The sequence below is a fragment of the Microtus oregoni genome, unplaced genomic scaffold, assembly GCF_018167655.1.
Source record: "Microtus oregoni isolate MIOR12 unplaced genomic scaffold, Mior012 000071F_ref0000514, whole genome shotgun sequence".
Taxonomy (NCBI): domain Eukaryota; kingdom Metazoa; phylum Chordata; class Mammalia; order Rodentia; family Cricetidae; genus Microtus; species Microtus oregoni.
Genome location: NW_024543978.1, coordinates 1,121,243 through 1,144,093, shown reverse-complemented (window position 1 = coordinate 1,144,093; position 22,851 = coordinate 1,121,243). Strand labels below are relative to the sequence as shown.

At 51.3% G+C, this 22,851-nt stretch overlaps 1 protein-coding gene across 2 annotated transcripts; it reads left to right on the top strand.

Moving 5' to 3' along the window:
- Nucleotides 1–7,910: 7,910 nt before the first annotated feature.
- On the top strand, nucleotides 7,911–22,520 carry Slc17a9 (solute carrier family 17 member 9). 2 transcript variants are annotated; one of them, XM_041641810.1, is made up of 13 exons: nucleotides 7,911–8,014; nucleotides 12,559–12,686; nucleotides 13,099–13,238; nucleotides 14,442–14,541; nucleotides 16,641–16,771; nucleotides 17,577–17,673; nucleotides 17,840–17,936; nucleotides 18,508–18,595; nucleotides 19,254–19,288; nucleotides 20,072–20,187; nucleotides 20,761–20,816; nucleotides 20,926–20,955; nucleotides 21,521–22,520. In XM_041641810.1, exons 1-13 carry the CDS (start codon nucleotides 8,006–8,008, stop codon nucleotides 21,682–21,684), a joined length of 1,191 nt encoding a protein of 396 aa, XP_041497744.1. In that variant the 5' UTR covers nucleotides 7,911–8,005; the 3' UTR covers nucleotides 21,685–22,520. The 2 variants fall into 2 exon arrangements, with proteins under 2 accessions (XP_041497744.1, XP_041497743.1); XM_041641809.1 differs by having other exon boundaries at nucleotides 12,559–12,756.
- Nucleotides 22,521–22,851: the final 331 nt, after the last annotated feature.

Here is a 22,851-nt window from a genome sequence, read left to right as displayed (position 1 = left end):
AGTTATCTGTGGATGTGGATGGTGGAGATGGTACGGGTGCCATCCCTTGCTGGGAGTTCTTGCCTGTCTGAGTTCCGGTGCCCAGTGCTCACAAGCAGTGTCCCAACTGACTGCTGAGTTGGGATTGTTTGCCTGGTTCTTGAGCAGTCCAGTGTACACTGACCAGCTAGGTCAGCCAGGGTTTGTTCAGCTTGCTGGCACCTGGGCAGCAAGGTGACACAACTAGCCAGCTGTCTCATGTCCCTACCTGAGTGTTGTTCATTGGCATCTATTTTCCTCCCACAGGAGACTTTCCTTGTTGGGATGGAAGTGTCTTCCAGCTCCCTGCCTTGGCTACAGAAGGCAGGTACTTTGGCAGTATTCCTCTCAGGATCCCATTAGTGACAGGCTCGAGGATGCAGTTGTTGCTGCTCTCCTGGTTTGTGAGTAAGGAGCAAGCAGAGCTCCCTTGACCTAGACAGGTGTCCTTCAGCGTCTCTGGGGAGATGGGTCCTCAGTTAAGAAGACGTGAGTCTAGCATCCACATAACAAGTCAGGTGTCCCCCAGCTCTGAGGGACCTGGTGCCCTCTTTGGCCTCCACATACACAGACATGCAGGTGCATGTGTGTACTTGCACAAACACAAAATATTCTTTTTAAGGTAGAGGGAAAGGAAGCTTTAATTTTCAGGTAGTAAGTTAAATGAAGCAGTAGCTGGGGAGGGGGTATCAATAAAGATGCAGTGTTTGTTTTTAAAACACCACATAAAGCTAGGTGTGGTTGCTCCTGCCTTTAATTACAGCATTCATGAGGCTGAGGGAGAATTTTTCTAGTTCAGCCTAAGCTGTATTATGTATGAGATCCTCTTTTAAACAAACAAAAAAAGCACCAGATAACCAGAATATTTGTATCTTTTGTTAATATGTATAAGATTTTTCTTATAGCTAATGAGTTTGATATGGTTTTTTTTTTTTTGGTTTTTTTTTTTTTTTGGTTTTTCGAGACAGGGTTTCTCTGTGGTTTTGGAGCCTGTCCTGGGTTTGATATGTTCTTAAAATTACAGTGCATGAAATGTATAGTAATGGCAAGTTTCTTCTGTAGGGATTATCCACATATACACAAAAGAGCCTTGTTGCATGCATGAAATGTTAAACAGTTCTAAATCTTAATCACTTCAGTCAATAGCTTAATCAGCCATTGTCACAGATGTCAGTGAAGCTGAGGACTTCAGATAGAGCTGCTAATTTATCCATGATCTGCCAGTGTCCAGAAATCCTCTTCCAAGGGGGTGCATGTAGACTCTGTTGCAGCAATAAATGAAGTTAAGCTACTTGCATGCAGGATAGATTAGGTTTTTTTCTACTTGTCTCCTTTGAGTCTTACTCAAAAAAAGTGTTTCTGGCTTTTTACAAAGAAGTTTTATTTCTTTTTGCACCTTTTGATGGAAAGTGCCTTGAAATAAATGAAACTTGAGAATATTCTGGTACTCTGTTCCAGCATCATAGAATTGTGCAAGGGGTAACCCCAGTTTGAAATCTCCTAAAGCATGGTATAATTGCACACTGAAAATGGGGTGTATTCCTAAAGCATACTGATTATTGCACACCAAAGATGGGGTGTATTCCTAAAGCATGGTGATTATTGCACACCAAAGATGGGTGTATTCCTAAAGCATACTGATTATTGCACACCAAAGATGGGTGTATTCCTAAAGCATACTGATTATTGCACACCAAAGATGGGTGTATTCCTAAAGCATGGTGATTATTGCACACCAAAGATGGGTGTATTCCTAAAGCATGGTGATTATTGCACACTAAAGATGGGGTGTATTTGTTTTGTTACTTGAATTGTAGCTCAAAGTTGATATTTGAGACCTCTGTAGTGTATGTACCAGAAAAGTAGTGCCTTTGAGGTCGGGCCTGTGGACAAGGTGGGCAGTGTGATGTCTTTATTTTCTTCTGTGCCATAGTTTAGAGAGCCAGGGTTCCCAAAAGACTCTTAACTTGTTCCATGATGAAGACACTGATGTCATCAAGAGAATGAAATGGGATTTCTTTATAGGTTGTTGCTGTCTGGTCTCAGAATGAACAAAGACCAAATCCCAAGTGTCATGTGAACAGCATGGTCTGTCTACACCCCTGCATCTGCACACTGAACTGTGTGCAGTGGACACCACACGTGGGTACAGTCTGACCTCAAACCTTCACTGTCTACACCCCTGCATCTGCACACTGAACCGTGTGTAGTGGGCACCACGCATGGGTACAGTCTGACCAACTTTCACTGTCTACACCCCTGCATCTGCACGCTGAACCGTGTGCGGTGGGCACCACGCGTGGGTACAGTCTGACCAACTTTCACTGTCTACACCCCTGCATCTGCACACTGAACTGTGTGCAGTGGACACCACACGTGGGTACAGTCTGACCTCAAACCTCCACTGTCTACACCCCTGCATCTGCACGCTGAACCGTGTGCAGTGGGCACCACGCGTGGATACAGTCTGACCAACCTCCACTGTCTACACCCCTGCATCTGCACACTGAACTGTGTGCAGTGGACACCATGCGTGGGTACAGTCTGACCTCCAACCTTCACTGTCTACACCCCTGCATCTGCACACTGAACTCTGCAGTGTATACCACGCGTGGGTACAGTCTGACCTCCAACCTTCACTGTCTACACCCCTGCATCTGCACACTGAACTATGTGCAGTGGACACCATGCGTGGGTACAGTCTGACCTCCAACCTTCACTGTCTACACCCCTGCATCTGCACACTGAACTCTGCAGTGTATACCACGCGTGGGTACAGTCTGACCTCAAACCTTCACTGTCTACACCCCTGCATCTGCACGCTGAACCGTGTGCAGTGGGCACCACGCGTGGGTACAGTCTGACCTCCAACCTTCACTGTCTACACCACTGCATCTGCACGCTAAACTGTGTGCAGTGGGCACCACGCGTGGGTACAGTCTGACCAACCTTCACTGTCTACACCCCTGCATCTGCACGCTGAACCGTGTGCAGTGGGCACCACGCGTGGGTACAGTCTGACCAACCTTCACTGTCTACACCCCTGCATCTGCACGCTGAACCGTGTGCAGTGGGCACCACGCGTGGGTACAGTCTGACCAACCTTCACTGTCTACACCCCTGCATCTGCACACTGAACTCTGCAGTGTATACCACGCGTGGGTACAGTCTGACCTCAAACCTTCACTGTCTACACCCCTGCATCTGCACGCTGAACCGTGTGCAGTGGGCACCACGCGTGGGTACAGTCTGACCTCCAACCTTCACTGTCTACACCACTGCATCTGCACGCTGAACCGTGTGCAGTGGGCACCACGCGTGGGTACAGTCTGACCAACCTTCACTGTCTACACCCCTGCATCTGCACGCTGAACCGTGTGCAGTGGGCACCACGCGTGGGTACAGTCTGACCAACCTTCACTGTCTACACCCCTGCATCTGCACGCTGAACCGTGTGCAGTGGGCACCACGCGTGGGTACAGTCTGACCAACCTTCACTGTCTACACCCCTGCATCTGCACGCTGAACCGTGTGCAGTGGGCACCACGCGTGGGTACAGTCTGACCTCCACCCTTCACTCACTGTGTTTTGTTCATACATCTCATTCTGGCACTCTGTGTGTGTATTTTTTTGTTGTACAAATGTATTGCTTTTTTATGATGCTTAGTAAGCTGATTTGGCAGCAATAGACATAAAGAGTCTGTATAAATCCTTAGCTGGGTAGAGTACTTCTGCATACTTAATTGTAATTCTTCATTCAGGGGCATTTGTGCCCGAGCCACACATCATCTGAGAAGTTGGGTGACTTCTGGCTGCCTGCTGTGGATTTGCTAGTAAAAGTTTATAAGTTTTTCACAGAATGGTTGTCTGAAAGCTCTCCCCCCGCTCCCACTTCCCTGGAGAGGTACCTGTGCAAGTCGGTGTATTAGACTTGGAAGAGTTGGAAGATGTAGCTGCACTTGGTTTGCTGTGTCCCCACTTCAGCAGTATTTACCTTGTTATATAAGAAAGCTTCCAGAAATGAAAAATACAAGCACCACTGTGCCATAGCATGGTGCCAGTCCACTCCACTGACAAGGGCAGCGTTTCTGGGCCCCAGGATGAGGTGGCTGTGGGTGCCCTGTGTAGCGTGCAGTGGCTCCCATGCTGCTGGCCGTGTGGATGGACCTCTCCATTGCTGTTTTCTCAGCTGGGCTTGAGAGAACTGCAGGGAGAGAGAGGAAGCTTCCAAGGACACTGTCAGCACGCTACAGAGGCATCCTGCATTGGGTGGTGGGTGGTGACTGTACCGGAAAGGCCTTTGCCATACCTGGGCCTTCACGGCAGTGCCATCATGTAGCACACAGCTTCCTCATGCTCCAAGAGGGTACTGCTAAGCTCCCAGTGGCAGAGATCTCTGGTATGCTTGAACATGAACTCTTGCATGCTGAGTGTGAGGGGTTTGGGGGACCACCTATCATGAATACTTTCCCTCAATTTTGGAATATCATCCTGACTTGAGACTTTATATTTACATGAAAGAACACAGGATTTGAATGGCCTCTGATGTCATACCTGTCGTAGATGCTGACATAGTTCTGTGGACTGTAGGTAATATGTCCTGAGATAGGCTACCTGTTTTGGAAGCAGAATAGCTCTGGTGGTATGAAGTCCTGGGCAGCTGCCCATTAGTGATGTCATGTGAATCTGGTGGACTGGTAGGGCTTGAGTGTGTGGCCTCAGGGCGGGCATGAGTGTTTAAAGGGTTATGGAAGTATACTGTATCTGCAGCTCATCCATGCCCCTAGATGAAGACCAGGTTAAAGGCCCAGTGTGACCCTAATACAGAAGAAGACTGCAGTAACTGCAGTAACTGCCCAACTGTAACCAGGAGATGTGACCACTGAATGCTGCCTGCATATGATTTCTTTTTTTCTTTAGGTTTTTAAAACTTTTCTCTAGATGATTGTTCTGTTTGGGTGCATTATCTGTGCACCGTATATGTGCCTCGTGCCCACAGAAGTCAGAAGAGGGCATCAAATCCTTTGAAACTGGAATTATGGACGGCTGTGAGCTGCGGTGTGGGCTCTAGACTTCAAACTCAGGTCCTCTGTTAGAACAAGGGCTCTTAATCACTGAGCCATCGCTCCAGCTGATGCAGGTCCTGATGAAATTTCTTCAAACTCAGGTCCTCTGTTAGAACAAGGGCTCTTAATCACTGAGCCATCGCTCCAGCTGATGCACGTCCTGATGAAATCTCTCTTGCCTGGCTTCTTTGGAAGTTTGGTGGAGATTCTGGATTGAGGGCTTTTGGACAATAGTGTAGTAGTTAATTCTGCGTGCGACTGTCCACTTGTTGAATCTACTATGCCATGCATGACTGCCCATCTCCTAAGGCATGACCTGCAGTGCCTTGTAGGTTGTTTTACAGGTTTCACCCACGTGCACACACGCAGGAATTATCTCTCTTGTAAGCCAGATATCTGGCAACCCCTCCCAACTGGTACTCAGATGTAAAACAGGCCACCCTGTGGTGTGGACAGGGAGGGAGGGAGTAGTGGAGGTGGTGGTGCTTCTCAGCACTTTGGGTGTTTATAAGGTTCAGTGGAAGGCATCACCCAAAGAAGAGCTGTTCCATAGCCCCAGAGATCATTTTGTGAAGAGAATTGACCACACACAGGCATCTTTGGTCGTCATGATGTCCACTGTGTAGCTTCCCATAGACTCGGACCTAACTGCTTGAACTCTGCTCTAAGCACATTCAGCTTAGAAGGTGACTGCAAACTATGTTCAGTACGAAAAGCTTTTTTATTTTTAGATTTTACTTTGTAACCCAATCTACCTACAACTGTGCCGCAGGCCTGAAACACTGATCTGGCTCCTGAAGTCTTATTTCTTACCATTCCCTGCCAGTTAACAGTGGAGTAAAGTCTAACTCAGTCTGGTTTATTTGGACTTCTCATCTTCAGAACTGTGTATGTTGGGTTACAGAGGAAGCAGGGGATAAATGGAATCTTGGAGGACACTTAGGTCCAGGGTAAGGTCTGGGGGTTGCTGTTATTCATGAACCCGGTCATCTGAACCACACTGCCTTGCTTCTCAGTAGAAATAGCCAAAGAAAGCCAGGATGATGTATAAGCAGCAAGGTGTGAGTCACTCAGCTCAAGGAAGCGTGGCATGGCTCCCTGTGCCAGATTTGTATAACAAAACAGATAACCTGGGGCAGGCAGATGCACCCAAAAGGCCCAGCACCCCTACAGAGCAAGAAGCCTGTCCGTGGCAGACTGTGACAGAAATTACCTATCTGCTGTCTCCACGTGGAGTCTTCCAACTTTAACTGCAAAGATGGTTTTGTCAGTTGGGTGTGGGGCAGCTCACAGTATCAACTAGAGAATGTCCAGTACTGCTGGTGTTGCTCACCTCCCAGCCAGATGTGATCTTTCGGGCAATTTTGGCTGTACCCATACCTTCCCCTTTAATGACTGTGGGAGCCTGGGGAGGAATGCCCTCAATTCTTACCCACAGCCCAAGAACTCAGACCTGGGTGTTGCTGGGGTCTGTACCCTCCACTCCCCCCGCCCCCACCGCCAGCATTACCTTGGCTACTCAGCTATTCACATGACAGCAAGGGTGTCCCAGCACTGAGGGGGTGGGGACTCTGTGCTCAGAATCTGCTGTTAAATCCCCTGCACCTTGGCCTCACCTGCCCTGTAAGTCTTGCAGTGTAGTTCACTAGCTGATGCTCTGGCCTTAGAGAGGCATCTCCAGCACCCTGTGGCTGCTCCTGCTTTAGGGTAACATCTCTTCTCTACTCTTGTCCATCTGTCCTCAGAGCAGTGACCCCTCAAGAAGAAATGCTAAACGGCCGCCCGCACTGTAATTTTGGATCGTCCATATACAGTTTCTGAAGAATATCACATAATAAGATGGCTAACTAGAAGATAACAGATTAGTACCTTATTGCTAACAAGCCATCCCTGGGCTGCTAGGGAAACAGACCTTTCTCTGCATCCTAAGGGATATCAGATGCAGATGGAAGATTAACCTTGCTTTTAGGTCCTGATTGTTTAATCCAGTACTGGGAACTGAATGCAGGGCCTCAACTATGCTGAGCACATCCTAGCCTCAGGTCCTAATATATTTTTTCAATGCAAATGTATACTATAGTGAAGACCTGTGGTGGGGCTGGGCTGTTGAAGGCTCAGAAGGCGTCCTGTGGAGGGTAGAGAGAAAGTGGGGATTCCAAGCGCAGTGGGAAGCCTTTATAGTGAGGGTGTCCCAGGTGGTCTGCAGCTGTGTGGGGGAGGGATTTATTTAGGAAGGCTGGACAAGCCGGTACAAGGAAGGAGCCTCAAGCCTGCAGGTGGGGCGTGGCTGGTACCCACCCTAGTGCCTAGCAGGAGGTCAGCGCTAACTTCGCCCAAGATTTCAAGGTCAATGATTTCACTGTCCTTAGTGATTTTACCAGCTCAGTTCTGTCCCCACAGATCCATTTTTAAAGTTGACTGCCCTAAAGTTTTACTATCTTTGCATTTGGTTATGGATTGATTCCTAATTTTTCTAGACCATAACACAGCCCTATGAACTTTTCCATCACTACTCCCCCACGACTTGTAGACAGGACCAGAGATCCCCCGTACGTGCTTCGCTGAAAGTTACTGCTGGCGAGTTTGGGGCCACGGTCCCCCAAGGAATTCTCTTCTCCAGCCGGAAGTCCCAGTGGTAAGCCTGGGGCTTCGGAGCTGGGAGGTCCTTGGCCCTGCCTCCCCAGACATCAGTGGGGCGGGACTCAATTCCGGGGGCGACACGTCCTAGGAGAGCTAGACGGAAGCACTGGGACTGACACGTGGACTTGGGCGGTGCTGCCCTGTGGGTTGGCCTAGGCCTGAGGTGGGAGGGCACGGTACAGGGACACAACGGTGCCCATGCCATCTCAGCTCCCCAGCCTGATGCAGTCAACACCGGAGGAAGCCCGCAAGACCCCACCTGCAGTAGCAGAGGATACACAATGGTCCAGGTGAATGGGGATGTGGGTGGCACCCGGGCAAGGAAGACGTTCACGTTTAGGGAGACGCTGCTTCATGGGACCTGAGTTCAGGGAGCACCAGACTTTAGGGGTACCTCCCAACCTCTCTGTATGTAGCCTGCCACCTTCACTTCTGGGACTGACATGCTCCTCCCTGGGCGGCCTTAGCCCCCCAAAAGAGGGAGGACACAGATGCTCAACCAAGTAAAGGGACCCTCCTTTTCTAGTCAAGTGCCAAAATCTGGCAAATGGCCCTTTCGCTCTCCTCCCTGCCAGTTTTCCGAGGTCTGGGACTCTCGGTGGGAGCGCTGGGCTAGACAGATGCTCACAGCCTGGCGATCCAAGCAGCACTTCTGTCACAGTGACAGGTCTTGAGTTCACAAGGCTTCTAAACTAAGAAGGAACACAGACAGCAGTTACCCATCCTCAGTCACGTTACTTTCCCACTGTTTCCACTGCCCTCCAGGCAAGTAGCCCCACAGAAACCAGGTGCAAGAAGGTGCAACCAGGTGCAAGAAGGTGGCATCTGGCCAAGGGACCCCCGAGAGAGGGTTCAAACGGGAGCCCAAAAGCCCAAAAGAAACTCACACCCTGCTCTGGTGGAGGTGCTGGACCCCCAGAGCCAAACCTTGGCACCTCCCAGTCACCTGGGGCAAGAACCCTGGATCTACAGGGAGGAATTTCTGGGTCCTCCTAGAGCAGCTGAAAGGCACAACAGGAGGTCGTGGAGAGGCACAGATCTCCACCCGCAATTAGGACAATTAGGGGAGGGCCAGAAGAGGAGCATCACGTTCCTCCTCTCACTCCTCTTTGGTTTACTACCTCTCACCCTACCCCACACTTGTCCCAACGCCTCTGCATCACCTGGCCCCTGGAGGCACCACCCTGGACTTTTTGAGAACTCTAAACTGTTCTGCCAGTTCTGCTGTAGGTTATAATTTAATGGCTCTGCCTGGCCCTTTGCTGCTCTCCTTGTAAACTTGCTCCTTGTAAACCTCTGGCCGAGGCCGTGGCTGAGAATTTTGGGTGGGGGGAGTAATAAGTGCTCTGTCTATCCACCATCTCTTCCAGTCCTCTTTGTGACTTGGGAGGCAGTGCAAATTTTGGGGTGTGGGGAGGTCGGTGGAGGCTGAGTTAGGGAGATATGGTTCCAGGGTACGCTCTGGTCTCTCTGATGCCCTGGCTACTGGTGCCAGCACATTTCCCCTTTCTGAACCAAGGGCCATGTGACCACCCTTTTGCTCAGCCCCGGATGCTCTGCACAGGCGGTCTACAGGAAGCCAAGGCTTCAGGAGTCTGAGAGGAAGTGTCATGCCTGCTAGAGTACCAGCCTGAGCTCTGGCGCCAGTCGGGCAGGGGGGGCTTTTCAGGCAATCCTGACTCAAGCTCTTAGCAAGATGAGGGATCTTGTTTTTTGCTTTGATGTTGTTGTTGGGTTTTTTTGTCTTGTTTTGTTTTGTTTTTAGTTTTTTTGAAACAGAGTTTCTCTGTGTAGCCCTGGCTGTCCCAGAACTCACTCTGTAGGCCAGCTAGACCAGGCTGGCCGCAAACTCACAAAGATCTGCCTGCCTCTGCCTCCCAAGTACTGGGATTAAAGGTGTGCACCACCACCACCCACCACCCAGCTGATAAGGGATCTTGGACCTGGGGTTCTAACTAGTCCTGAGGCAGCTGGCCCAGGAGGGCCCCTCCAGAAGGACTTAAGTGTTGCCTAGGCCTTTTCTAACCGGCCACCAGGAAGTCTGAGACTCCTCTCATTTGGAGGGTCTAACTGGTCTCCCGCAATAACAGGGCTGGGCAACCATAGATGCACCTGGGGAAGAATGGCCTGCTGTGTGGCTCCCTCTTGAGCACAGGAGACTCTTCTGTATTAGTCACATTTAGTGGGTGAGAGAGTGTCGCTCCTGTGCTCCTGCTGAGACCTTCCAGTCAGCTGAAACAAGCCACCCGTTCTGCTGTTCTGCATGTAGAGTCCTCTGGGCTTCTGCAAGTGGGACAACACTTCAGGGCAAGCAGAACACCCTCCAGGGCAGTAGTCTTCTGAATGCATGTATGCCTGCAGGCCAGAAGAGGGCACCACGTCTCATAGATGGTTGTGAGACTCCATGTGGTTGCTGGGAATTGAACTCAGGACCTCAGGAAGAGCAGGCAGTGCTCTTAACCACTGAGCCATCTCTCTCCAGCCCCTCCAGGGCAGCTTTAATGCTTTACTGGTCGCCCAGTGTTTTCAATAATCCAGTGGCGATGTTTGCTCAGGACACTGCCTGACAAGAAATGTAAGAATTGGGGGGCAGGGGTTGCTGTGTTCTGGGCTCTTACAGGAAGACTTCTGTCAAATCCAAGAACAGAGTCTTGAGGAGATAGGAGGGGCAGACTCAGAAGCCCAGCTCCTAGAGGTCTGGACTAGGTGGCACCAGCTAATGGGGACTTGGACCAGCTGTTGGCAGTTTCCCCAGCTGATACGCTTCAGACCCACAGATATCACATGGAGTCTCGCCAGACGACGATCCCCTCCTGCCTGCTGTCCATGCCTTGTCTTCTCTGACTATGGAAGAAAGTAGTTTCTCCGGATCCCAGCCTGAAAGTAGCTTGAGGTCTGAGTCTTCCTTCTCAGCCAACAACAGACTTGTTGACATATTTGCTAAGCTTACAGCTTGCTGCCCTCTCCAGTGCCTGGGGTCCCCGGATAGGTGGCAGAGGGCTCAGTCCTTGGACCTACTCAAGAGATTCCTCTGGGGTTCAGAGGTTCCTTGCCACACAGTAGACACCATGTTGGCCATAGCCAGGGCAGACCTCAGAAGTTTCCACCTCCCCTGAGCTCTCTGGAAGGAGCCTGCGGCTGGTCCCCAGGATCCCACACGTCTTTCTGCTGCCTTTCTTCTTCGCTGTGACTTCTCCTCTGTTCTGCCTGCTGCTCTTCTTTTTTTTTTTTTTTTTTTTTTTTTTTATTTTTCGAGACAGGGTTTCTCCGTAGCTTTTGGTTCCTGTCCTGGAACTAGCTCTTGTAGACCAGGCTGGCCTCGAACTCACAGAGATCTGCCTGCCTCTGCCTCCCGAGTGCTGGGCTAAAAGGCGTGCGCCATCACCACCCGGCTTGCCTGCTGCTCTTTGACACCCACGCCACCTTCTTCTCCCACTAGACAGGGATCACACAATTTAGGTTCCTGGCCTGTGACTCAAAGTCTTCTCTCTGCCATTTTGTTTTGACTTTGCTGCTCCCATGGGCTGTCCATTCTGCCTTTTGGCCTTCACCTTTGACCCGGCTCCTGTTTGCCTGTGACTATCCAGCCCTTACCCCTTATGGGGTACTGGACTCAGTCCAGCTGCAACCTTGGGTACTCTAGCTGGTATCTGCTAGTTTGTCTCTTCCCTGCTCTGTCTGTGCCTGTGTTGAGGGGGTGGGCGGTATCACCTGCCTCAAGACACCACCCAACCTCCCAAGAATTTGTGTCCAGTCATGCCCTCCTGCCTGCCCCCTCCCAGAAAGGTGGTCCTCCCTCACACCCTCCCTCCTCCTGTATTGGGCACCCACTTCCCCAGAGCTCAAACCCATTTCATATTTTAAAATTTTAGCTGTGGATTTCTTCCAGAATCATCATGAGGATAGTTGTGCAGATTCCCCAAACGTCCCAACCCACTTCTCCATTGCTGTCCTAGATGGACGGTATGCTCTTATGAGTCAGTGTGACATTCTAATGGCTGATGACTGACCAGCCAGTGCTGTGCAGAACATCCATGTTGATATTTGTTGGACAGGGTGCCTTTAAGAGGAGTGTCTCATGGGCCAAGGGCCACTCTCCACTGCCCTGTTGTGGCAGAATCAGGCCAGGTTTGCCTACCATAAACTATATCAGTCATTCAAACAATGAGCTCTTACAAAAGAGAATCCTGGTGTTGTCCTGGCAGTCAGAAGCATGGACCCAGGCTCTGAGCCTTGTGAATGTGCTGTCACGTGTTTGCCCTGCCCCCTTCCCGAGGGCTCTTGTGCTGTTCTCAGTCCCCGAGTTTAGTATTGGCCTTATCTTCTAGAAGTCAGTGGACTAGGTGCCTTTAAAAGTTTATTAATCTGCCCAACTCCCCCAACCAAAGAGGTTATCTTAATTCCCACCCTTACGTAGGCACGACTTCTCCATTTTCTAGTCCTTGGGACAGTATCTGAGTAATCAAGGCTGTCTAGGGGCTCTCTCCAGGTCCTGAGCTCTCCGAGTGTCAGGCGTGATGGGGATGCTGTCTAGGGACCCTCTCCAGGTCCTGATCCCTCTCTCTGTGTGTCTGTCTCACAGGCCCGAGTGTCAGGCGTGGACGGGGATGCTGTCTAGGGACCCTCTCCAGGTCCTGATCCCTCTCTCTGTGTGTCTGTCTCACAGGCCCGAGTGTCAGGCGTGGACGGGGATGCTGTCTAGGGACCCTCTCCAGGTCCTGATCCCTCTCTCTGTGTGTCTGTCTCACAGGCCCGAGTGTCAGGCGTGGACGGGGATGCTGTCTAGGGACCCTCTCCAGGTCCTGATCCCTCTCTCTGTGTGTCTGTCTCACAGGCCCGAGTGTCAGGCGTGGACGGGGATGCTGCTCCTGGGCACCTGCCTGCTGTACTGTGCTCGCGTCACCATGCCCGTCTGTACCGTTGCCATGAGCCAGGACTTCGGCTGGAACAAGAAGGAGGCTGGTATCGTGCTCAGCAGCTTCTTCTGGGGCTACTGCCTGACTCAGGTGGTGGGCGGCCACCTTGGGGATCGGTAACCAACCCCTTCTCCCCATCACCTGGGTGCCTCAGAGAGGCAGTATGGTCAACCCTGCCCTCGTACGCAGGAGAGGAGGGGCCGGTGGAGGAGGAGATCAACAGATATTTGGGAAGAGCCTTATCCTTTGGGAAGAGGAGGTCGGGTGTGGCAGCTCTAAGGCAGTGGGTACAGAAGCACGACACAGACAGGTCGGGCGTGGGCTGCACTCAGCCTCAGGCTCCTCCTTGATAGGACAGGTCACTGCACTGCTCACTTCAAGGCTCTGTCCAGTGGTTAGTGGTGGTGCCCCTCAGCCTTCTCGAAAAGTACTTCATCCTGTCCCCACGTCTGCTCCAGCATCGGAGGTGAGAAGGTCATCTTGCTGTCAGCCTCCACCTGGGGCTTCATTACGGCCGTCACGCCACTGCTTGCCCATCTTGGCAATGGTCACCTGGCCTTCATGACATTTTCTCGAATCCTCACGGGTCTGCTCCAAGGTAAGGGTCATCTCCAGTTTCCTCTCTCTAATGTTGCCATTCAACCTTGGGAAAGGGTGGACCGAGCGCCATACATACCCGTGTGCCTGTGTGCTACCCTTTGCTCAAAAATATGTTCTGTATAACTAAGATCTTCATTTGAATGACAGCCTGTGACTGTTGACTCCGGGCAGGGATGGGTGTGTGTGTCTTGCCATATCTTTGTTATCTGTGTGCAGAGAGAGGTGATGGAGTTCCCCAAACCCATGTGGTTCTCCTTCACAGGGTGGTGGGTCTTTGGCCTCTGAAAAGGTCCCAGGTCCCACACTCTTTAAGAACAGCCTGCCTTCTGAGGAGCCCCATTTATTGACATGGTGATAAAAAGTTCCAAAGGGGGAAAAGGCTGATGGTTCCTGCCTCCCCATTATGAATAAGAACAACAGGGAAGCTGTGGGGTCCTATTTTCATACCCCCAAAGGGACTTCTCGAGGAGTCTTTCCAGACTGGGGTTTAGCACACTCTAGAATGGAGAGAATACTCACGCTTTTTCATTTATTTTGAGATAGGGTCTTACTATGTGCAGCTCTGGCTGTTCTGGAACTCACTGTGTAGACCAGATTGGCCTCAAACTCATAGCGATTTGCCTGCATTTGCTCCCCGAGTGCTGGGCTTAGTGTTGTGTGCCCACTATTTCCAAGCTTTTAAGCTGCCTACGAACCAAAGGAGGGAACTGTCTGTAAGAAGCACAGGTAGAGATGTATGTACCTGTGAAAGGAACATGTATGTACATGGCTCACATGTGTCTGAAAGTGACAGAGCACAGCTGAGAATCTGCTGTGTAGACTCTGTGTGCACACATAAATGTGTAAATGTGTTAGTGGGAAGGCTATCGAGTGTCTCCGGGAAGCTGACATAGAGCGTGTAAGCATATGTGTGCATGCACAATACCTGGGTGCAAGGTAGTTTGCCTGGGGGCAGAGGTGTTTTGCTTTGAAGTAAAGTGTTCTTCAAGGGATGCTTTACATTGTAACTCTCACCCTGAATTAGTTTGGTTCCTTCCCTAAATGTCGCCAAAAGTCCAGCCCTTCTGGTCCCTACGGTCCAGTGAGGTAATGGAAAGGAGACATGAACATCCTCTGGATTCACAGCCCGAACCCAAACAGTGTTCTGGCCCTCACTGGCTGTCTCTTGGCACCCAGCAGCATCATTCTCTGTTCATTTCAGGTGTTTACTTCCCAGCCCTGGCCAGTCTGCTGTCCCAGAGAGTACCGGAGGGTGAAAGAGCCTTTACCTACGGCACTGTGGGTGCTGGCTCCCAGTTCGGGTAAGACCTCACCTACCAGGGATTCAGGAAGCTTTCACTTGAGCCCTTAAGGGGCACCTTTCAAGTCTAGCAGTGATGGTCAGAGTAGAGGTGTTTGAGGACTCTGTTGGCTACTGCTAGGTTCCGATGGCTGGTCGCTGTCCCTTGAGGACTCTGTTCCCTAGTACTAGGTTCCGATGGCTGGTCGCTGTCCCTTGAGGACTCTGTTCCCTAGTACTAGGTTCCGATGGCTGGTCGCTGTCCCTTGAGGACTCTGTTCCCTAGTACTAGGTTCCGATGGCTGGTCGCTGTCCCTTGAGGACTCTGTTGACTAGTGCTAGGTTCCGATGGCTGGTCACTGTCCCTTGAGGACTCTGTAGACTAATTCTAGGTTCCGATGGCTGGTCGCTGTCCCTTGAGGACTCTGTTGGCTACTGCTAGGTTCCGATGGCTGGTTGCTGTCCCTCAAGTCTGTGACAATTACTGCATTTGTTGCTTCGACAAAACAACTGACAAGAAGCAGATTAAGAAGACAGGATTTGCTTTAGCTCACAGTTTGAGGGTACAGTCCATCATGAAGGGTAGTCATGACAGCAGGAAATGAGGCAGCTGGACACACTGCATCACTGTCAGAAGCTGACAGATACGTGTTGGTACTCGGCTCACTTTCTCCTTTTTGGGGGGGGGTTGTGTTTCTTTGTTTTGCTTTTGTTTGTTTGTTTGTTTGTTTGTTTGAGACAAGGTCTCAGTTTGTGCCCTGGCTGGCCTGGCACTCACAGAGACACCTCTTGCCTCTGTCTCCTGAGTGCTGGGATTAAAGGTGTCTGCCACCACACTGGCCCACTTTCTCCTTTTTATTCAGCCCAGGATCCCAGCCTGTGGCTTGGTGCTGCCAACACTCAGGATAGTTCTACCTTCCTCTCTGCAGTTTAACCTTTCTGGAAATACCTTTTTAGATCCAGAGGTGTGTTTTCTATGATGATTCTAAATCTTGTCAAGTTGACAATAAAGGTTAACCATCACAGCATGTCTCTGCCTTTCTGGATGCTGTAAGCTGGGGCTCCGGCATGTGGATCAGTTAAGCACCTGCTTTCCCTAGGGGAGCCATAAGCTGCCCCACCCTCTGCAAGACATCTCTATGTGAGCATGCATGGAGGAAGGGCCACTAACTGTTACACTGGGTAGACTCCTGGGAGGTTAATGGGGACTTCCCGGATCATCCAGGCCTGGGTCTACTGTTGCTGAGTTCTGGATTGGGGTGGGGGGTGGGAGCACAGAGGCCACCTGTGTGAGGGGCTAACTCTGCTGATTAGGGTGACCTGATTTAACACTAAAGGTGCAGTTCACACTGGGAGGTGTGGTTGTCAAAGACACACCAGGGCTCAAATTCTGCAGAGGGGTCCAGGATACATTGTCAGTTCCAGTTCTGGTGGCCTGCACAGCAGTCAGGGTTCTATGCATGGCCAGGAGGGATGGGAGAGAAAGTGCTGCCCCCACCAAGGGTAGGTTACTGCCCTGGGTGCTGTGCCTGGGACACAGATGAATGCCCAGGAAGAAGGAAGGCCACTTAACCTCACCCCGGAGCCTAGTGTTCTCGCTCTCTTTCTTGGCTGAGTGCACAGGGTGATAAGGTTGAAAGGTGAGGCAGAGGTGCCCTTTACTGCATCTGGGACCATAGTACCCTGGAGTCAAGAAAGAGGAAGGTTGTGGTGCTTGGTGTTCGCAGCCATGTTTTTGCACTTAGAAGTTTTTCTAGGCTATTATCCTCTATAATATATGGAGGGGGGAAGAAAGGAAAGAAAGAAGGAGTGTTTTCATTTCAGTGTTTCCTAAACTCCCCTTTCATTATTGCCGTTTTTCCTTCCAAGCATCGACATGACAAATTGTTTGTCAGTTTGAAGGTCTAGAAGAAAGAAATTAAAACCGCAAGGGCAGCAGTTCTTGTGCTGAGTCCTTAGCTGCTCCTCAATTCCCCTTGCCCCAACCGTCCCACCCCCAGTCTCCCTGAAGAGCAAAATAGGTGAGGCAGGACATCTGAGTAGCTCCTTTCCCTTGGGGTTTGACGCATCTGTGGATGGCCACCAAGGTCACTGCGGCCCTCCCTCCTCTGTATCTCCCAGGACCCTGGTGACTGGGGGCATAGGCTCAGTGCTCCTGGACTGGTGTGGCTGGCAGAGTGTCTTCTACTTCTCCGGTGGTCTCACCCTGCTCTGGGTGTACTACGTGTACAGGTACCTGCTGAATGAGAAAGGTAACTACGGCCGCGCGGGCCAGTCCTTGTGCCTCCTCCCCCGTCTGTCGCGTGAACCTTTCCTGGGAAGAGCGAATGAAGACGTGCTCGCCCCAGACAGGCCACCAACAGCAGATCAAAGAAACAATTCCACTCAAGTCTAGCTTGGTCTCACCCCAGCGTGGATGGAGTCTCCTTCTCATATAACCGCCATAGCTGGAGCAATATTACAAAAAGCATGGGTGGTGGGGGTGCCTGCCTACAACCCCAGCACTTGGGAAGCAGAAGCAGGCATATCTCAGAGTTCCAGGCCAACCTGGTCTACAGGACACAGGGCTACACAGAGAAACCCTCTCTTCAGGGTGGAGGGAAGCAAAGGCAAGAATGGCTGGAATCTTAGGTGAGGGTCTGATGCCAATAGGCTCAGTATTGAGGGTATCTTTGTGGGTAGGCATAGCTGCCTAGTGAAGATAGTTCTGAAAACCCAAGTGCTGATCCCTTAGCCTGCCTCAGCCCTGGATTCTCGTCATATTGCTCCATCGAGGCTCAGGCAGACATGGGGAATCTAGCAGGTTAAGGCAGGTGGTAGGACTAGGTTGAGTCTTCGGGTAGCAAGAAGAGGCCCCAGAGGGACTCCAGGCACGGGTTCAGGTCAGACACAGAACTGTACTCTCACGGGTGTTGGCACCTGATAACCACTCCTCAGAAGGGATGATAAGAGCACCCTGACTCCTGCCTAGCAGCTCCTAACTGGCTGCTGTCTCAGGGACAGATGTGGGGCGCCTGGTCCTGAGAGCTATCGCTGTGAAATCATTTGTTCCCCCAGACCTTGACCTGGCCCTGGATGTCCTGACACAAGACCTGCCTATGGTCAGGCCCTCCAAAGTGCCCTGGAGACAACTCTTCCGGAAGCCCTCTGTCTGGTGAGCTAGGGTTGGCATGGAACTGGCAGTCCTGACACTCCAGCAAATGTCCCAGGTTTCAGAGGGTAGAGCCTTAGTGTCTTGGGGAAAGGACTGGGTCCCACATGGAATTGGTGTCAGGAGGGACTGGCAGTGGATAGAACCCTGAGACCGGTGCCCCACACAGGGCTGCAATCTGCTCCCAGCTGTCCTCAGCCTGCTCCTTCTTCATTCTACTCTCCTGGTTGCCCACCTTCTTCAAGGAGACCTTCCCCCACTCCAAGGTGGGTAATGCTACCTGGGTCCTCAGGGTAAAGAGGGCTAAGCCTGGGCTGTGAAGGTCCTGGTGTGGGTGGGGTAACACCTTTGCTGGGCAGCTCCATCACCCTATGACAGTCCATCTGGAGGCAGACGTTAGTTCAAGGTTACGAGAGCTACATACTATAATAGCTATAGCTACCTTAGCACAAGACTTTGACTTGTTGCCCAGAAGAGCCCCCTCTCTCAGGCCTGGCCGGCTAATCTACTGATGCATCCAAGGGAGATCAGTGAACACCGGAGTTCTTGGCTGTACATTCCCAGGCAGACCCACTTGGCTCTCACCCTGTCACATGTGGGAACACGTGGGGAACGTGGCTTCAGGTGTTAGCCATTAGTGTGGACTCAATACTTGCCAAGAGGGCTGGTAGTGAGCTGCTTAAGGCTGTCCTCCCAGGACCCTCTGCTCTTAGGCCCAGCCTGGTGGGTAGAGCTCAAATGACGTGATGAACTGGGGTGGTCCCCTTGCCTGGCTATCATCCAGAGGCTAGGTGCCTGCCATTCTGGCCACCTTTGAGACTGCACCTCTCCCTGCAGGGCTGGGTCTTCAATGTAGTGCCCTGGCTGCTGGCAATTCCCGCCAGTCCATTCAGTGGCTTCCTCTCCGATCGTCTCATCAGTCAGGGTGAGTGTTGGGGGAAATTGTCCCTGGTAAACCACCGCTTCAGGGATCTCCCTCTGCTCTGGCAATACCACTGCATCACTGGGGAAAGGCTGTACCACCGTCCTAGGACAGACAGACCATCCTTCAGAGTCAGCTCAGGAATGAATGCAGCTACCCTTTAATGGGTAGAGGTTGGGGTCAGCAAGGGGATCCTAGTGAACCCTCTACAGGGAAGGCATCTGATGCATCAAATGTCACAGGTAGCCAGATTTGCTCTTCCAGAGCTCCAGGGGCCACACTGCAGCCCCGTGGGGCAATGTCCTTACAGACTCAGGTATAGAGGACACGTGCAGGCGTGTGAAAGTCTCACATATTCGCTGTGGTAAGATCAGATGATTTGAAGACACTCAGAGGAACTGGACTAAGCTTGCCTGATAGCTGTCACTTTTGCGATGGCCCATGGGGCTGCCTTTCCATATTTCTACCCAAACCGCACCACAGGAAACCGTCTGACACACATACTGAACAAGGAAGGGTTCAATCCATGATAGGAGATCTCCTGTTTTGAGCCCTGAGTGTTGCCCTGGGCACCCCAGTTCCTCTTCTGTGACTTTGGACATCTTCAAGGGTCACCCAGATAAGCTGATGGAAACTCATTCTGGGTCTCTCTCCCTCTTAGGTTACAGAGTCATCACGGTGCGTAAGTTCATGCAGGTAGGAAAATCCCTGGAATCCCTTGTCCACTTTTTCTATTGTTGTGATAAGGCACCATGACCAAAGCAACTTACAGAAGAGTTTGTTTAGAGAGTCCAGTTTCACAGGGCTGGGGTCCGAGACCATAATGGCGGGGAGTATGGCAACCGTCAGGCAGTAGCTGAGAGCTCACATTTTGAGACACAGCCACAAAGCAGGGAATGGTGTGGTCCTTCGAAACTTCGGAGTCCACTCCTAGTGACACCCCTCCTCCAACAAGGCCACATCTAATCTTTTCTGAGCGGTTCCACCAACTAGAGGCCAAGTATTTAAATATATGAATCTATGGGAGCCATTCTTAGTCAAACATCCTTCTATGTTCATCCCTACTGTGTTATGGACTCCTAGGACCTGAGAGCTGTGTACTCCACAGGCTGAGATCAAAGATATGGACTTACACCAAAAGGTTTCATGGCTCCAGATACAGTACCTGCCTCTGGCAGGGTCAGCTCAGATTCGAAAGTCTGGAATATCAAACCATCAGAGGTCGATCCACATCAATAGGACCTGGGAAGGGGCTGCTCTAGGTGTCCCCTGGAAGATGCTCTGGGGTCAGTATCGACTGACCTGAGATCCTCTGAACTTGGTCTCAGTCCCCTTTTGTGCCAGGGCATGGAGAGCAAGGAAGCACAAGCCTGGGAGGGGATTTTTAGGTAGAACCATCCTGATCTTGTTCAAAACACTAGGGGTATTTTGGGCGGGGCCAAGACAGAGTGAGCCATATTGACCAGCCCCGTCCTGCAGGTGATGGGGCTTGGTCTGTCGAGCGTTTTCGCCCTGTGTCTGGGTCATACCACAAGCTTCCTCAAGGCCGTCATCTTTGCATCAGCTTCCATTGGCTTGCAGACCTTCAACCAAAGGTAAGAGTCCACAGTCCCATCCCACAGGGCTGCCAGGTTTTAGTGCATTCTGGTTTAGGGGCTTATGAAGGTGGAGCTAAGGACAGCTCAGTATAATCTGTCACAGTGAACAGATCTGGGTACCAAGCCAGGGTTATTCATGAAAATAGGAAAGCCCCCCTCCCATGCTAGGAGGAGAGCCCAGGAAGATGAGTGAACATAAATACCAGCTTGATATCACTCTGCAGTCTGTCCCTTCTTTTTGTATCTTGTCTGTTACTCTGAGCAATAGCAATCCCAATTAAGCATCTCAGGATGTATTAGGAGCCCAGTTCAAAGTTGTTTCAAATGAACAGACAGCAAGCCTACTGCGAGCCTGCTTCTCTGGCCTTGCGTACATTCTCAGGAGCAGCTTCTGGGGTGTGGGGTAGATGGCGTCAGAAGCCTAGCAGTGCCCAGGAGGTAGAGGCAGGGGCAGGTTTGGGTGTCTTTGGTGACTTACAACCCTCTTTTACGCTCTAGTAGCCCCTTCAGGCAAAGTGGCGGTGGCCAAGCCTGTAGCCATTCACACGCCTTCCTTCCTGTTTCCTACAGTGGTATTTCAGTCAATATTCAGGACCTGGCCCCATCCTGTGCTGGTTTTCTGTTTGGTGAGCCACTTGCTTATCCCTACCCACCTCGGTGGGCTGTCCCAGGTGGTTGGGCTGTAGGAGCAACAGGGGGTCTTCTCATGGTGTCTCTCTCAATGTCTGTTCCCAGGTGTGGCCAACACTGCCGGGGCCTTGGCAGGTAAGGGACGGCTCTAGGTCCAGGCTAGAGGTTCTCTTGTTCTTAGGTTTGGGGCAGTCAGGAAATGAGCTCAGAGTGGAGCTTAAATGGGGTTTGCCCCCATCTCACTCAACCCAAGGGCTACCGAGTGGGATCCCAAAGCCAATGTGATCTAAAAGTCAAAGTCAACGGGGGGTCCCAGACTCAAGGTAGAGCACAAGCCCCAAGATGGCCCAGGGGAATCACAGATATTTCAGCTGAGGTGCCACTTGACTTGGCTGATGTTGGGGGACTTGCAAGCCATTCTCCCCTGACTCACCCCAAGTCCCATAGTTTAGGGCACTACCTGGTCCCTCCACTGAGTACCTGCCTTCTGCTTTGTTTCCCTTGGGTGGGACACGGGATGGGGACACCATCAGTGTGTGACTCTGTCCTCTGAGACTCCTGTGGCCCACAGCTCAGATTTTGAAATTTATCCCAGGGTTTTCAGGGCATCTTTGCCTTGCCCTGCTCTACCCTTGGAGCTCACGGATGTGTGGGACCAGCTTCCCTGAAGCGTCAGTCAATCTCTGTCTCTCTTGTCCAGGTGTGATAGGCGTGTATCTGAGTGGCTACCTGATTGAGGCCACTGGCTCCTGGACGTGTATTTTCGACCTGGTGGCCATCATCAGCAACCTGGGGCTGGGCACCTTTTTGGTGTTTGGGAAGGCCCAGAGGGTGGACCTGACCCCTGATCATGAGGACCTCTAGCTCTCTGACGATCTGGTCCCACCCAGGACCCTTAGTCGGCAGCCTAAGGAAAACAGCTCTGTTGGTGAAACCTTGAATCTGCACCTCACATGTATGAAGCAAACAACAAAGACCACGGTCTCCTGGAGAATCCCAATGAGCTGGAGAGATAGGTGGAGACAGCCGCCTGAACCCACATGGACCTGTGTCAGGAGTAGGGTTGTGGCCTCTCCGGACATCAGTGTACCCATCTGCCAGTCAGGACCATCCTGCCCTCCCCTCAGACTCAGAGGGACTGCTGCCTGCTCTTATGGAATTTACACTGCTGACACGGTTCTTCCCAGGTCTATGTGGGTTGTTTCTCTTGTGTGCTGGAAGATGTTCAGAAGCAGCTCTGACACCCCCTCCAGGCATCTTCCAACCTCCATCTCTCCAGTAGAGATAATCCAAGATGTCTGTAGACATTCAGCCATGGCCCTGTGGTAAGACAGGCCCACAAGAACCACAGTGCTGGAGAGGACATGGTTCCCATTTTCCCCCAAAAGTCAGACTGCCACTCCAGCTGGACCAGTGTGCAGGAGCTAGAGGTCCCTGCACAGCCCCTGGTTCCCTTCCTGTGGATTCCTCCTTCGCACTACTGATGTGTCCTGGGTGGGTAGGTGCCTGGTACTCCTCGGGCTCTGCCTGGACACTTCAGCTATCACAGATCCCAGGACGCTGTGAAACTTCCCCCTACTTTCTGGCCTTGTTTTTCTACCTCCTCTTTTATACCTTGTGGAGCCGGTGGTTTCATGAACTGATCATGAACTCTCCAAGATGCCTGTTAGAGATTATCTTTATAGATATGGTAAATCTCACCAAAGCCTTATTTAAGTGAAAGTTATTAAACTATTTAAAAGAAGATCATTGTTTTATTCAACACCTTTTGTTGCATGAACTTTTACTGGGGAGACAAACTTCTATTCACCCTTCATTAGACCACCAATGGCACACACACAAAAAAATTGGTTCTACATAGCCAGGCACAGAGGCACGTACCATTAATCCTAGCACTTGGGAGGCAGGTGAATCTCTATGAGTTGGAGGCCAGCCTGGTCTACATAGTGAGTTTCAGGACAGCCAGGGCTATGTAGTGAGACCTTGTTTCAAAACAAAACACAAACAAAAAATGGTTCTATCCAAGTCTAA

Coding starts and splice junctions, on each gene's coding strand:
- Slc17a9 (XM_041641809.1), top strand. CDS start 7,923: ATGCCATCTCAGCTCCCCAGCCTGATGCAGTCAACACCGGAGGAAGCC. Junction 8,015..12,558: donor GAGGATACACAATGGTCCAG/GTGAATGGGGAT, acceptor TCTGTCTCACAG/GCCCGAGTGTCAGGCGTGGA. Junction 14,542..16,640: donor GGTGCTGGCTCCCAGTTCGG/GTAAGACCTCAC, acceptor TGTATCTCCCAG/GACCCTGGTGACTGGGGGCA.